This window comes from Protomyctophum bolini (assembly GCF_963924005.1).
Source record: "Protomyctophum bolini genome assembly, chromosome: 14".
Classification (NCBI taxonomy): domain Eukaryota; kingdom Metazoa; phylum Chordata; class Actinopteri; order Myctophiformes; family Myctophidae; genus Protomyctophum; species Protomyctophum bolini.
The window spans coordinates 33,415,862-33,432,647 of record NC_137875.1 but is presented as its reverse complement, the minus strand read 5'-3'; the positions used below and the strand labels follow the sequence as shown (position 1 = coordinate 33,432,647).

The window sequence follows — 16,786 nt, the reverse complement described above, 5'->3', positions numbered from 1 at the left end:
GTAGCACAAGGCCACTTAGCAATGATGGTTTAATGCTAATATGCTTCAGAAAGATCAGCAAGGCGGATACGCTTGGCTGTCTACTAGCCTTTACTGTATCCCCCCTTCGTTTACCTCCCTTGTTGCCTATACTTCCTTGATTTTCCTACACAGTAATTCCCATCCTTTGCTCCATTTCTTCTGCGCTCGCTCCCATGTTGCAGTTTCTCTACTTTCGAGCTGGCTCTCATTTGTTTTGATTAGGCCCTCTTTGTTTGGTTAGTATGAGCAAGCCCCCCAAGGTGTGCAACATCCTGTGAAATTATTGCTCAAACTTGCTAGTCCTTCAACAGCACTGCAAGTCAGCAGCGCATGAAACAAGCATGCTGATTTGAATTTAGATGTGGGAGCAGCCTTCTCTCACACTAATGAACCACTGACTGTCATGTCTTTCCATGGGGATGTGTGCTTTTACCAAGTCTGCTAGTAATTTAAGGTACAGTACATTGTGTGCAGCGTATGCTTGTAAAGTCTGTCGGAAAGATACATTAGTTGCACAGAGAAATGATCAAAGGGACGGTACTCTACACCTGCAAACACCGCAGGACAAGGCATATACTCCATTTATCACTTCACCTGCATGAATTTAATAGCACAGTTAATATTATTCTGTATATAAAAATGGATTCATATGAAATATTTTTTCAATATCCATAGGGTTTTGTGCTGAGTGGAATCATTTTAACTACTTTACTTTTACATAGTATGCTATTTTTTTTACTCCTATCCATGGTCTAAAGACAGCCTCAGGCGGGGGAACCCAACTCATCTGGCTCACTATAGCTGACAAAGAAAATGTTTTGAAATTCACCCTCCCACAACGTAGCTTAAGGAAACTGTTCCAGACAAGGGAAATGCGTAGGTGTTGAGTAGAGCAGCACTCCTTTAAATATATAACCACATGAACCCTATCATCCACATTCTGAGACGCATTTTCGGGATTTGGCATAGTGGGAAACTGGGAAGATTTGCGGATTACAGAGCCGTTCCCTGTCAACTAAGTATTAGTTTACTAACTAAGTGGTTTAACCGGCCCTGGGTTTCTTCATTTATTTATCCATTGTGGATTCTTTATTTTCCTTGCACAAGGGAATATAACTTAAATGAGACTTTAATACTGTATGTCATGATAATTTGTTACTGTTAAAAAAAAATCGAATGAAAACAAAGTCATTTACATAGAGTAAATTCACACAATGTTCAACACATTCTGACAGTTTCATATTCAGTACTACCTAGGGCTGATAATACTAGCGCTTTTTTTCTTTCCTGAGACACTGCTTTTACAGTCCGACTATCTGTGCAACGTCGCTTCCAAATTAAAGTCCTTGTCGGCCAGCTGTACTGATTGTCTTATCAGAGAGTGCACTAAGACTTATCCCTCCACATTTAGAAGATTTATTGGACTGGTTCTTGTGCCAATAAAAGGTCGTCAAGCAGTCGTATAGTATTGCTGAGTCATCATTACTTACAGTACACAGACTGTACTGAACGGATGACCTCACATGAACTCTCCGCACGGCACGCCAGTGTGGAAGAAGTACTCTGATTGTTTTACTTAAGTTAAAAGTAGAAATACCGCAATGTAGAACGGTCAGACTTATACCTGATTAAAAGTATTGTATATCAAAATATTCTGTACCAAACATAATAGTACTCATTATGCAGAATGTACATTTTCGCAATCATTTGGATTGTAATTAGTAGTAATGCATTCATGTGTTCATCAAGTTAATGTTTCTGCTTTAAAAGTTGAGGCTGATTTTAATTACTTACTGTGCTGCTGGGTACTGTAGCTTCAACTATAATGTATCATATTCATAATGATAACTGATCAATGCATTTTGTATTCATCAATCTAAATCTGCAAAGTTCCGTAACTAGTAACCAAAGCTGTCAAGTATAATTGCACTTGTGAGATTTTGTGGAGTAGAATTTGTGGAGTAGTATTAAAAAAGTAAAAAAGTGGCTTAGGTAAAATGGGAGGGCAATCTTGTCACTGCACTAGTGGCTCTTATGGTTGGGGCGGCACCCCACCAAGCTGCCTGGCCTAACCATAACCGGCAAATCCATCAGCCCAAGCCCTATTCAAGTGCACTTTCTCTGATCATGCACGCAGCTGCAAAAGTCTCGATGCTCATTCTTTCTGATACAAGCAAACACAGACGGAACACACATGTCAAATATTCTACTAAGAGGTTTGCGTCTTTACCGTCTTAGTAGTCTTATTAAATCCCCTGCCAGGTATTAATTAGGTATTAAAGCTCCCATGATCTTTTTCTTTTATTCACCCGAATACAGGACGTTTGTAACCGTGATCAGCGACGCTTTAGCAATTAGAATATTGCTTGTTTTGATTTTAATCGGAATCTGGGAAAAGAATCTGAGATAAAAGCTTTGACACAATGTAAACAACTGGAGGTGGACGGGGATGGCTTGTTTCCTGTTCATTGCCTGCTTACTCGATCACCTAGCAACCGTATGTTGCATACGAGCGTGACCTAACTCAATATAAAACATAAAAAGGTGAGTACGGTATACTCATCTTTGCAGGAGGAGTAAGCCTGGGACCGAGGCTAGATGGAGATGCCATGTCCTCCTGTTGGGGGATCCTCATTGACAGTAGAGCCACTAAGTCACTGTACAACACACAGTGTGAGGAGGATAAGACAAACTAAGACTATCTCAGAATTAGTCAATGAACATGGCCACTTTGCAGTTTGTACCACTGCCACACTCGCACATGGAGGCACAGTACAGTCCGGAGGACACCTGACAGGCTGACACATACTGTAAAATGATAGTGACCTGAACAGACCGACCCCCCCCCCCCCCCCCCCTAATTCACCCGTTTGTTGTGTGACAGGGGTCGTCTTGAATGTCTTCCCTGTGTACCTCTCCCTCTGTCAGCTTGTCTTTCTGTCTGCCTTCCTCTTTGTCTTTTGGCATGCCGTGCACCAGGATGTGACTCACACAGCATGTGCATCACTGCATCCTGCATCTTTTTGAGGATGTTTTTTGTTTTGTTTTTGTCCTCCTTCTGGTGACACTATAAGCCTCTGGCACATTGTCCATTCTACAAGGGGATTCTCTTAGCTCAATTCCCAAACACGGTGTTTTCCCGGTCATAGTACCTTGGCCTGCAGCGTTTGTTGCAGAAGGTGTAAAGGTGTATCTAAATCTAAATAAAATAACCAAAAAGCTAAAGCTCACAATACATGTGGCATGTCATATATGTTGTTTTGATATATATATTCAAAAAAGTAATCGATGTAATAATCGCTAGTATATACGCTGTATGTGTGCTGTGCATGTTCACATGTTTTTCTGCGATACAGTCTGTCATGTCGAGCTGTGAGTGAAATCCACCACCGCACAAATTCATTTCCCAGGGGCCTTTGAGGCCATAAATCAGGAGTTGCTGAAAATGCAGAAAATAAGTGTCAGTCAGCACTGAAATATGCACAGTTGTCGTGTCGTTCTCACGTCCAAATATAAAATATAAAACTTGATATGCCCCCAAGCGGAAATCACTCACAACAGTATGACATCTGACAAATACTCACGTTCATGTTGTAGGTTAGCTGAACAGAACGCCTTAATGATGTAATACATATATCCGAAGATTCTATCCCCTCATGAACGCCTGATCATTTCTCTGGAAAGTGCATTTGAAAAAATGAAACCTCTCGGATGGTCCGCATGTACGACGTGTACGGTATCGTCTCTGTTGGCTGGAAACCTTAATATACGTCTGTCCAAAACTGTTATTCTTCAGGATTCAAATGCAAAAAGTAGCAGATCTGCAAGCTCATAACGTTTCTAGTGTGTAGATCTGTTACTTCTGATACGTTTGTGTGGTGCTGTAGTATGATCTAAAGTTAGAAAACGACACTGCAGTATGAATGGGCCTTTACAGTATGTGACTGTAAGATAATGGGATATCTTGGTGCACAGCAAATTACACCGCAGTCAAGGCAGTAATTTTCAAGATACAAAGACGTGGACGTGGACAGATTGACGGACATTGCTGTCCCTGGAGACCTCACTGCAAGGAAGAAACATCTTCAATAAGGGAGTGATTTGCTTAAACACTCTTGAGTGGCAGAGCATTCCACAGATGACACACATCTTTACTTCCACACATGAGGTGCAAATTGCAAAACACATTTCAAGCTTTTCATGACATGCATTCATTAGAGCATAATGAAAAAACTCAGTAGAAATTTAACTTGAGTGCGTGCTGTATCAATTCTGGATCTGGGAACTGTAGGACCTGAAACCTCTCTTCCTGTTCCAACCAACACCATTGTGCCTTCCCACGTCCTGTTCTAAATACAAGATGTGATGTATTTAATGTGTGTGTGTGTGTGTGTGTGTGTGTGTGTGTGTGTGTGATGTGATGTGATGTGATGTGTCAGATTAGGGTGAAGCTTCCTATTAAATCTGACCCCTAATGCAAGTTTATGGGCAATAAACCTCCCCTGTGCCAGGCAGGATAGGGTTGTGACCATCGGGTCCGGGCGTCCCCTAACCACTCCTATCGTCTTGCTTTGTTTCAGAGGTATCCCACGTCACTGCACTTGCTTCTCCGTGTGGAAGGTGAACAGCTGGCCCTGCTGCTCAGGAAAAACGAGTGAGTCCATTTCCGCTCTATGTTCTCTCTCTCTCTCTCCCTCTCTCTGGGCTATGATATAGTATATTCAAGACAAGGGGGAAATAATAATATATGAAAACAATGAGGCAAAAGTGGGCTCAGAAGACATGCTTGTCCTCCCTTCCTCCCACCGTGCTTCCCCTTGTTCTGTCATCCAACTCCATTTCACGCAGTGGAAAATAACACTAGTCTAGTAGTACAGTGTGAAAGGAGGGGTTATCCTGTGGAGATTCACGTTGATTTATGTGCGCACGGACACCGCACACACATGGAAACATGCACTTGCAAACACGAATTGTTCCATGTACCGTATAAGCCAAAGCACTACTGGAGACACATCCCTGAGAGCGCCAGGTTACACGTTTTGGGCAATCCACGGTCTCACAAGAATAGCATGGCTGACTATGGCCTTTCTTCTGCCAACGTTCCACCAAGCCAGGACTGGGAGACAGTGAAGATGCAATTATTTTGTTCTCTTGTTGGCTTTGGGCATACTAAGCTTGACAGTCGCTTGACAGATGTGCTCCACAACCAGACAAACCCCCAAATCGAGCTATCCAGAATCCAGATTATACCTCAGAGGTTCTCAGGCTAGACTGTAGCTCAATTTTTATTGCAGTACCTCAACGGTGATATAGTTGTCTAGCTTCTTGCATGACTTGATGTCTTCGCTGTCAGAGTGGTATTCCATCATTGTGCTCAAGTTCCCTTTATCCTAATTGATACTCACTGTTGGACAGTGGTGTTGCGTGCCAAAAATAGCCGATCTAAAAGCTCACAACATGTGCAGTGGGACGTTTTGTCCAATTTTAGATGTGATATAATGCACATTGCACAACCAAGTATGACTCAGGCCTTATCCTCCACTGTCCCATTTATGATTCCACACATCCATGTTCTCTCTTAACCACCCACTGTCTATTCTGAAAAAATAAAATAAAATCCTATAAAAGTGCATTTCTTTGGAGTCCCGCTGCACTTTATAGGTTGTAAAAAAAAAACGCCACTCCTGCATCCCATTTCATTTCACACTGTCTTACAGTACTATCTCTCAAGCCTGAGACACTACAATATATAACATTTCACTACAACTCCTACAGAGTATTGATTTAACTCTGGAAGTGCAAAAAGGGACGCTTTTACAATGTTAGAGTTCAATAAACACTCATAAACACTTGCTGTGTAATAAACTCCAGATGTCAGACTTAAAACTAAAGTAATTAACTCATTCCCAACAAAACCGCCATCGTTACCAACCATAACCATGTCCTTCTCCCTCTTACCCTTCTCCACGGCCTTACTGGCCCTAGCATCAGATGTGAGTCATCTGTCACCAGCCCAGGGCCACGGTAGCAAGCTGCCATTCCCATCCGGCCCGCTCCCCTCTCGTCAGACCAGATGTGTCCTCTTGATATTGCCTCACCGGGTTCAGCCGGCTCAGAACAGGTGGTCCTTGAACCCTGTTTGTTTTGTTTTTGTCACTGTGACAGGCAGGGGGGGGAGAGAGGAGAGAGGAGAGAGGAGACAGAGACAGAGACAGAGACAGAGAGACTTCCAAAGTTATGATAGACCTTGGTCGGACCGTCGGACACATGTATAAGTGAACTGCATTCACTCTTGGACCTCACTATTTCCATCTGAAATGTGTTTCATAAATCTTGGGGTGTTAAAGTCTAATATGACTTATTTATAGAACAATTTAATTTGACCTTTTAAAAGGTGTAGCATTAAAGGGGGAAAGGTAGAATGGTATGGGGAGTTAGTGTGCAATTTACAGACCGTGTGCACTCCGCATGAGTCATTCTCTCATTGGCTCCAAGTGTTGGCGTGAGGAGAACCAAAGACCTTAAGAGTGCACTAAGTGGCTCCTCTTTGTGTTGAGTTATGGCAGGTTTACTGTAAGTGGTCATCCTCTTTACGTATTTATTTGTTTATTTCCATTTGAATCTGCTGAGCTCATTCCTCATTTGGCGCCGCTCCAAAGAGCAGCTGGTCCAGAGCCAATAAATGATCTAGAGCCTGCCCAATATCAACAGACTACCAGAACCAATTAATAAACGGTTCGTTAGCAACCCCCTGGCTTGGGCCCAAATCAATTCAACAGTCAAGTACAGAGCAACTGTAAAAGCAGCGTGTATGTGTGTGTGTGTTGCAGCATTACACACTTAACCAATTTTGGTTTCTCCAAAGCTTGCAATTTATGTGACTCGCAAAAAAGTCCAGCTAGAGTCCAGCTAGGCTCCTCTATGGAAATATGTGTACCAAAATACAGGGCTCGTTTGGAGTTGGACTTCTGTCGTCCTACCTGTTCCTTTTCGTCCTGGCACACAGTCGGCTCTGTACCTGCACAGTAGACTAAGACTAAGGCCTCTTTCCTGGAGCCCAAAAAGTCTCGTTTATTCCCAAATCTGTGTTTAACGTTTTGGCGTGTGCAAAATGCGTGCCAGCAGCAGTGCTGTTTTTATTTATGCTGCCGTCGGAGTCAAGTCAATTACCTCTGTTTAACTCTCTCAGAACCCACTGTGCCATTGTTCAAAATTGTTTGTTTGTAGCTGCCTAAAAAATAAACGACAACCACACAAGTCTGCTCAGATGTTGATAAGAGGAGGTGGAGAGGTTTACTGTATGCCTGAAATCTTTGCGCAAGGCTTTACACATGTGTCCTTTTAATTTGGTTTGGCCTTCATTGATGCAACACTAAGGGAACTGATATTTACACAGTACATTTCCAATCCTTGATAAGCTGTCGTGGTCTAGCAAACCTATTCATACCGGTCCGTACCTTCATATTTCTTAATGTGATTGTGAGTATTGAATTCACAAGGGACTCAATAGTACTAGAATGACGCTTCTTGCAACCGTGTGCTACATTTATTTCCCCATTTCATTTCACGAGTACATATTACCTATATTTTCCAAATGTCACTCGGCAGCTGGGCAAAATGGGAGAACATGAACAATGGAAAATGTCCCCCTAATGGCCTGCTAAGAAAGATTGTTTTATATAGAGCAAAACGGGTGGCGATGAAACGGGTGGTATTGTGATATACAATATTTATTGCTTGACATGTATTGTGTAAACAGCTGGACATACGGTACGTGTAGACTTATGAAAGCAGTGGCTGCTTTGACGTATAGCAGTGATCTGTGGTGCACCGTGCACTATAGCCTCAGATGATTAATGACAGACACATGGGACATTTCCACATTAGCCTTGATTAAAGACTTCAATAGCACTGTCCAAGGGAACAAGGGGGGGGGGTGTGCTGCTTGTAAGAATATTAGTTTCGGTGAACTAAAATCTAATCTGATTATGGATTTTACACATCTCTACACTAAACATTCTGTTAGCATGTGGTTTACAAGACAATTTATCTGCAGTGCAGTTGATTTGATTGAACGGGATCCATTTTAAAAGCTAAAATAATAAAGCAAGAGTCTAGAATGACCTACCCTCAGCCATTCTATGAGTAAGGAATGAGGCCACAGCTGTAAATAAGAATGTATTCTTTGTTCCATATTGTTAAAAAGAAATCAAATCACGTGGCTCTCGGGGTCCACGTGGGAACAGCATGGCTCCAATTTGGATCTTGGTCGTGAGAACATTTGACTTTATCTTACAATCTATCTAATAATGCACCGAAACATGTCTGTCAGTCAGTCAGTCATTCTGTCTGTAGCCTACACTTCCTTATATTAACCTGACTCCACCAGATGGGGCAGTAGAGAGTACTCTCTACTGGCCAACATCATTTGCTGTTCATATATTCAGAACGGGTAAGGAGTGGACTAGTATAATAAATGCTCAAAGTCGAACATGGGCACAGACAGACAGACAGACAGACAGACAGACAGACAGACAGACAGACAGACAGACAGACAGACAGACAGACAGACAGACAGACAGACAGACAGACAGACAGACAGACAGACAGACAGACAGGTGGCGCATGCATTCCAAACAGTATGCCAATATATAGGCAATCCATATGACAACTCAATATGGCCAAGTAATGGAATGTACATATAAATATGCACAATGCATTAATGTCCTTCTAGACTTTCAATATGATTTATTCTTTTGGACTGACCAATTACCAGGCCATATGCGTCCAGTAGCCAAACAATATCAAACTGCACCTGTGCATATACAGTAGCAGAGCAGTGAGTGTAACAGCATAAACTATATCACATACATTGTAGACAGACAGCACTGCAGCACCAATAACATGTCTTGCTTGTCTCTAAGACACAACATTCTGTAATGTAACCAATTTAATCACGTGTCAAACAAAGAAGACTGCATGGGTCTAATAATGAATAATCTGAATTCCCTGTGGATCTCTTTTCACAGAATGTGAAAATTATTCACACACGGAAATAATAATAATTTGCAATATGTGAAACATTAGTTGTTTGTAAGAGTTTCAACAGAGCATCCGTCACAATAAAGCTGTAGTCTTGCACATGTTTGACAGTAATGCTTTTCCTCAACACCTGTTTTTGCATCAGATTCTGCGTTTTCTGTGAGTGTTAATGAGTTAATCAATGTTAACAGCTTTGATAACTTCCACACGACAATTTCAGCGGGTGTCAACTGTCAATGAGCTACTTGAGAGTTCCAACCCAGTCGGCGAATAGTTTATTAGCTGTCATCTGCTCAAAAGCTGTGTGGTGCTTTGCACTGCCTTCAATTACATTTCTCAGCGTCAAGAGTCCCACAGGCATTTCGGACTGTATAGGCATGTTAGAAACCATGTCCACAATACATACTTTACTTTTCCATGGGTCCTCGAGGGAGTTCCAGGGGGTCCCCAGCTAAATGATAGTTTGGAAAATGGAAAATGGACCCGTAAGAGTCCATTTGGTTCCATTTGTACACTATCAGAGTTAAATTATCATTGATTTTACAATATAAATAAGGATCCCAGAGATAGAAATGCCATTAAATGTGGGTCTGTAGACTAATATGCTTGTCAAACTGAGGGTCCTTAAAATGAAACGGGTTGAGAATCACTGCTAGAGCCGTAAAGTCTCTTGTGGAGGTCCCTGGCATATCTTTCAAATGGTGGTCTGAGGGCTAATTAGTGCCAATTTGGGGGTCCTTGACGTGAAAAAGTTTGGGAACCACTGTTTAAACATGAGCATGAGCAGCATGACAATGCACATTTTAAGTAAGGGCCACACACACACACACACACACAAAAAAACTAGATGAGCCATATCATAGGGATGTGGGCTGGGAAACAGAGGTTCTGCAGCTCGTGCTACCATTGCCTTGACGTTTTTTTAAATAGCCGATCTGCTTGTACTGTAGACCCAGGTGCAACCAAGTATAACTCAGGAGTATTAGGCTACTGCTTTCGTGTACACCCTTGTACACTCTATATAATCACCAAGAAGTTTAAGGAGTGTCATTTTATATCCAATTACGATTGATGTTATTTTATAAAAAAGTAAGTAGGCCTATCCATTTGAACTTAGTCATGTACACTCATATCATATCATATCATACTCATATACACTACTAAACCATAAAAGATTACACCATTTAAAAGTGTTACAATTTGTGGAAGATTTCCATTTGAATAACGGCGTAGGTTATTCAAGTATGGCTCTTCATCAATTTTGAGGTCAGCCTTTATTCTAGTTGAATATCTCTGGCCTTCAGAATGATTCACAACATGCTGTGGTAACAGTGCTAGAGTGAAAATAACTAATGTTTTTCATTCCTATTCAGTAAAAGTAAGAACCAAAAAGTAATTCCTTTTCATCAAGACACTACTCTGCGTCTCCCTGTTCATTAGACTTGGCAGAGTAGTTTAACAGCCACGACATTTCCTCTCATTCTTCTATTGGAGGAAAGAGTCATCCACAGAGCTCACGGCCACAACCAAATAACATCATTATGTTTGTGATAAACATTCCCATAGCAACTTCCTACTAGCCGGGCCTTTCTCTGGGAAAGAGAAAGATGCATCCAATTTTAGTTGGCTAGATATAGAGGACTGACAAGGCCATAATCTCTCGCTGTGGCACCACAGAAGATGGACATAATTAGTTGACACGCTTATTGAGGATGGGCCCGGTCCAAACAAAGAGAGAACCCAGGTTTCCTTCGCTTAATTTGATCTGTCAAGAACGCAAGTTGCACTGCGTTGCGTTGATGTCTCGATGTCACTGAGCACCACTCGCTGTCTGTGTGGAGGAGAATTGGCTGCCGGCTTGTTCGCCTGTCAACTCTAATGCCTAATGGGAGCTGCTTAAAGAGCCTTCCAACAGCCTCAGTGTAAACAGTCAGTAATGATGGGTTTCCTCCTGGCAGACTAAATAAGCCCTGTGGTGACCTAATGAACCTGCCTGAGGGGTTAGAGGCAAGGTCTGGGTACCATGGATATTCTTCTGGTGTGGCAGGTATACTGTAGCAGCAGACTTCACCAGCAACCTTTCCACTGTTTGTCCTACAGTACCTCCCTGTCTTAAACCATTTCTACCCTGGTGTTCCACTGTTTGTCCTACAGTACCTCCCTGTCTTAACCCATTCTGACCGGGCACCCATTTTGGTGTTAGCATCATGTTATGCTTTAGCTATTGAAAAATAGCAGATCTACAAGCTCATATCGCGCCACCGAGTGGCGCGATACGAGCTTGTAGGTCTGCTATTTTTGAAAAATCGAAGAACGATCTGACATTTTTAGAATCTGATCTCAGGTCAGAATGGGTCCATCAGACCAGTGTGTGTCCAGTGGAAACCTGGTATGAATCTGATCTCAGGTCAGAATGGGTTAAACCATTTCAACCCTGGTGTTCCTATTATGGGCATGTCATTCTAGGTGAAAACTGAAAACGATTAAAAAGAAAAAAAGATTTTCTTTAAGCCGATTATATATGCTCACAACGCATCACAAAATAATACGGTCACGTTGTCAAATGTTGAAAAGTTTTTCCATCATTGCCATGATCCTTCTGTTGTGATCTCACCATGATCCAATCTCTGGGACCAGCTTTCCCTATCTGTCTGTCTGTCTGTCGATAAAACAAATGCATGAATACACGAATACATGCTCCGCTCCCCCCTGAGTATAAACAAACTGTCAATGCGATATTGTCGGGGAGGTGTCTCTGTATCGTGTCAGTCACTCATATTTGATACAGTCTGTTTCTAGCGAAAATTGTACTAATTCGGCAGTTGATTCTTCATATCCATATGAGTGAAACCGCTGGGATGTTTTTTTCAAGCGGTCTTTTTATGGGGATTATAATTTATAATACAAATAAATAAATACACAAACCCCTGGATTTAGCGATATTGACGTCAGACTTCGGTGCTCTGTTGTCTGCCAGTAGAAGTAATTTCTCAAATGAGCATGGCTTGAGTGAGTTGAAGTCACCATTCAGCTCACTGGACATTTGCTTTTGAGAGTCGTAGTGTCAAACTCCTGCTCCTACAATATTAACTGCAGTCTACACTAAATGGAAAGAGTTCTGGTTGGATAGGAAAACTCCAACCGAAAAGAGAAAATAATTCTGCAGATTCCGCAGAGCAGGAAACTAATGATTCTACAACCCTCACAGCGCTGACACTCAGAATTAGCAAGGGAAATCAGAGTTGTTTTGGCAAGAGTTTTTCAAGATTTTTCAAGTTTTTCAAGAAACTGTAGGATTAGTTATTAAGGACCAGTGATTCTTTTGATTTCACTCTCGGCCATTAACAAGCTCTGTGCATCTGCCTTTGATGTTCCGAGATCCGCTGCTGCATGCTCTGTATACGTACGTTGCACTGATTGTCTGGCTGAACTTCTCTGTCAGAAGTCAGCACAAACTGTATCCGCAAAGGATGGCTTCTTAGACGGTAGACAGGTTGTCAGAGAACAGTGCATTATCAGATAACAACAACAATAACAACAACAATATCAGGAAACAATGGATGACTGCGTAATGGAATAGACTTTAACCACATGACCCCTAGCAAACATTTGGTGAAAATTGCCAATCTATAAGAAGCTACATTGCAACATGTTTTTGAGACATATTTTCAGTGAAGAAATTTGGAAAAAAGGAGAGGCCCAATGACCAATTACAGACCCCTGGGGGACCCTGTTCAATGAAGTATATAGAGCAGGGATGTCCAACTCATTTTGGGGTGGGGGCCGCATTGGACAAAATGTGACTTCATGAGGGCCAGAGCAGTGCAACCAGTCGCGGACTGCAAGCATGCTCACGCATGTTACGTACACAGCTGTAACTTTGTTTTTCTTCCTGTTGTCCCAGTAACTGCTACAGCTACACTACAGTATATCACACAAATTATATTTATTTATTAGAATAGCTACTTACATTATTGACTTTCATTATTGGTATTATACTTGTAGCCTAGAAGACATTTGCTATGAGAGATGCTATTTTTATCTACGGAGCGCCAATAAACCATTTAAAAGTAGAGTATTTAAAATTAAAATACCGTCTCAGCTGAAATTTTGTAAATGGCTACACAACCGTTGGTTTTATGCAGGCCTGCTTTTTCACTTGCTGCTTCCTGAATATCAGGGACCATGCAGTTTCTGAGACGTTATTTTCATAACATCATTAACTAATACAGTATGTGTAATCTGCATTGGTGGGATATATGATTTATTTTTTGTCAGCTGTGATCTGAATGGTCCCTCGGTTATAGACCCTTGTACTGGAGAAGTACTGTATAGTAGCCTACTCTTTCGGTTAGACACGCAGAAGCAACATTCCATTCAATTGAGCGTCACAGCTGAGCTGCAATCAGACTAGTTGGGGAGGGGAGCTCAGAACAAGGTTTGAGCATTTTGGTTAATATTTCTTAAAGAAATCATAACTCTTGACAGGAATGTGCTAGAGACTTTTGACAGACTCAGACATTTGTACTCTACAACCTGGGGACGGATTAACCGGCCCGCGGGCCGTATGTTTGACATCACTGTCAAACATGTCAAAGTGGTTAACATCCTGAGCGCACCGGACGAAGTTCACCGTCCTATCCATTAGTAACGCCTGACGCCCAAGACCAAGTTTTATCCAAAAGACGAAGTTTATTGATAGGATTATGGATCGCATCGCTCCACAGCCTGGGAGCGCCTGTTGCGCAATCCTCAATGATGCGCAACAGTGAGATCGTCAATCTAAATCATCCCGTCTAATTATTTGAAAAAGATCCTGTGTTAGACAGCCCTCCGCTGTCCAGTCGCTAGTCGCGATAGATTTATTCTTACCTCCCGATTTATTCTTTCCGGTCCGTCGGTGAAAGTGCTCCGTTGCTATAAATCGACTGGGCGCTATAATTTATAACACACACACACACACACACACACACACACACACACACACACACACACACATGGCTACACACAGCTACACACACACACACACTCACTCGGCTAACACACAATTCGACCATGCACACATACATTTTTTTTGCGCCGCAGATTTATTTATTTCCCCCAGATGGTCTAAAAATGCTTATCATGATTTGACCAATTTATTACCAATCTCATACACCATTGCTCACGAAATGGCTCTTCACAGACGGGCTGACGGCATACAGACAGCAGCCTCTCCCCTGACCGTGTCAGTGATGCTGCCCCTCCCGGCTCATGGCTCTTCACAGAGGGACAGACGGCAGCCTCTCCACTGACCATGTCAGTGTTGCACCAGTGACTGCACGGTCACTGGTGCTGCGGACAGCCGACTCACAGCTTCTTCTGAATTACTGTATCTTTGCCTTTAAAAAAGACCGTAGGGCATAGGCTGTATCCATTTAGCTTTTTGCTGTTTTCCAAAACAAACCTACTCTATTATATTATTATTATAGCTACTGTTTGCTACAAAGCGACTGGAAGTAAGAGGTTTACAGACATACGAAGTAGCCAATCATATGCTGATTAGGCCAGTTGCTGTATTATTAGCCTACCCGATCAGCGATCACCAGGGGGTAGCGACAACGCACACAATATAGCCTTCTATAGAATGCTGCGCCCAAATATTATTTGAAAAAATACCCAGCATAATTTTTAGAGGCTACTATTTACCCGGGGTTTGCGTGTGTCTACGATGTGTAGGCTGTCGAATCCCGCAATTTCCTTCTTTCCATTTCCGCCGCAACGTAACTAGAATTTCACTGTCCAAAGGGTGGTTAAATTCTAGTTTTCATACATTTTCCTGTGCACATTTGCACCCCTAGTTTGTAAGCTTGTGTTATGAGTCTCTGCGATGCAGCCTCACTCCCAACCCGTCATATTCTGACGCATGGTCGGGTACCTTTCACATCTGATGCTGATGCAGAGGATGCCCTTTCATGTACGATGAAAAACAAAGTACCATACCATGTTGATGACAATGGATCATAAACAATTAATTCCCACCATCTGTATGCAAATCAGACGGTGCTGAGTCTGCAGAAGCGGGCTTTGCACCGCTCGGTGCTGACACTTGCTCAGCTGTTTGCTCGCTTGGACGTGTCAGCCTTGTTTTTGAGGGGTGCTGGCCCCTCCTATATAGAGGTTTAATGTTTGTCTTTCCTATAGACAAACATTAAAATCGCCATTGACAATGGACAGAGTTTAATGTTTGTTTTGTCACTAACCCAAACATTAAATGCCATTAACAATTTATTAGCACTAGTGCTAATAAATAAGTTTGATGCAGTAAGTTGTCCGTCTCTGTTCCCTGGAGTGTGCAGTCCCTTCCTTGGAAGGTTTTTCTCTTTTTTGACCTCAAAATTGTACTTGAGTACAGTACTTAAGTAAATGTACTTAGTTCCTTTCCACCACTGCATATTGGTAAATATTCACATAACTGTTTTTCCTCAGGATGCAACCTGAGACCTTGTTAAAAGCACCATGCGGGGCATGTTGGAAGACCTGCAGCTCCTACTTGGTGCCAACACACATGTGCACACTCAGTCCTCTGGTGCCAAGGCTCTGAAGCCCCCGACTTTTGATGCCAAGGCTCTCTGTTCAAACACATTATTTTAGCAGTCAATTAACTGCAGTTGCTTTCAGGTTCAACACAAATCATCTTCAAGGCAGGCATTTCTTTTTTATTTTAATTTGTTGGTTTGTCTGTCACTGCCATTTTATTCTACAGCGAGCGAATCCCATAGATACACGTTCAGTTACTGACAAAATGACGTTCAATTTATACTGAATTATGTTGTTTTTCATTAAAAGCGATTATGGGGCTGTGTGCAGAGGCAGCTAGGACGCAGGGGGATTTTACTATGGCTTGTAAAGACAAACCTTCCACTTACTTGCAGTGCAGTGGATGAACACTGTACTTACCTGCTGGCATTGTGGCTGTGTTGGCTTTTGAAAACATACATTGGTAGTCAAAGCGTGCGTGTGCGTGCGTACAGTATGTGTGCTCGTGTGCTTGGCGCATTCAGCCTGTAACCTGAAGGGAGTTCTACAGTATGACAAGTCCCCCAAGCAGCACTGTATTTTAGGCCTATATAACTGATCTGAATTCATACCATTTCTTAGTTTTTTCACCCCCTATTGCATCAAAGTTTCACTTATTGCCGAGTTTATTATACAGACATACTGTATAAGTTGATTGCATGTTGCCTTGCGCCATCGTTAATTAGCAGATAGCGAGGTGTGGGTTGGAGACTTTCAGAATAATGCAGTGTCCTTGGGGGGGAAATCGCTCGGTCTTGAAGGACGAGGGAGGGAGGGATGGTGGACGACGACACGACTTAGGTGTTGCTGGAGGAAAATATTACAGTAGTGCTTTTTTTTTACCGTTGTGATCGATGCCAAGTATTGTAGCCAAGCATGCTTAAAATCTATTTCTCTCTCTCATCATACTTAGATGACATTTTGGACCCTGGAACTTACAATTCATAGACCTTTGCCTTTGTGACTTTATGTAGAATTACGCCATGTCCAAGCTATATTTTTTTTCTTGATTGATTTCTAAAAGCATGATTAAAAGCAGATTGATGATGTGTAATTGAAGGTACAACTTTTCTCAAGTCTCTGAGAACATTTGTGAATGTAGCGAAAACCCCTGCAGCCAAATACATTCGAATGTATACAGATGAATGTATTTGATTAATCAGTA

The 16,786-nt window shown here is 42.1% G+C and overlaps 1 protein-coding gene across 4 annotated transcripts in view; it reads left to right on the top strand.

Moving 5' to 3' along the window:
• LOC308328519 (C-terminal-binding protein 2-like) overlaps positions 1-16,786 on the top strand; it is a 242,381-nt gene that overhangs the window by 14,776 nt on the left and 210,819 nt on the right. For 3 of the 4 annotated variants that reach the window (XM_080782395.1, XM_080782394.1, XM_080782401.1), the window contains exon 3: positions 4,602-4,675. The exons of the other annotated variant lie outside the window; for it this stretch is intronic. In XM_080782395.1, the coding sequence (XP_080638521.1) occupies positions 4,602-4,675 (74 nt within the window). The remainder of the gene's footprint in view (positions 1-4,601; positions 4,676-16,786) is intronic. 4 annotated transcript variants of the gene reach the window in all.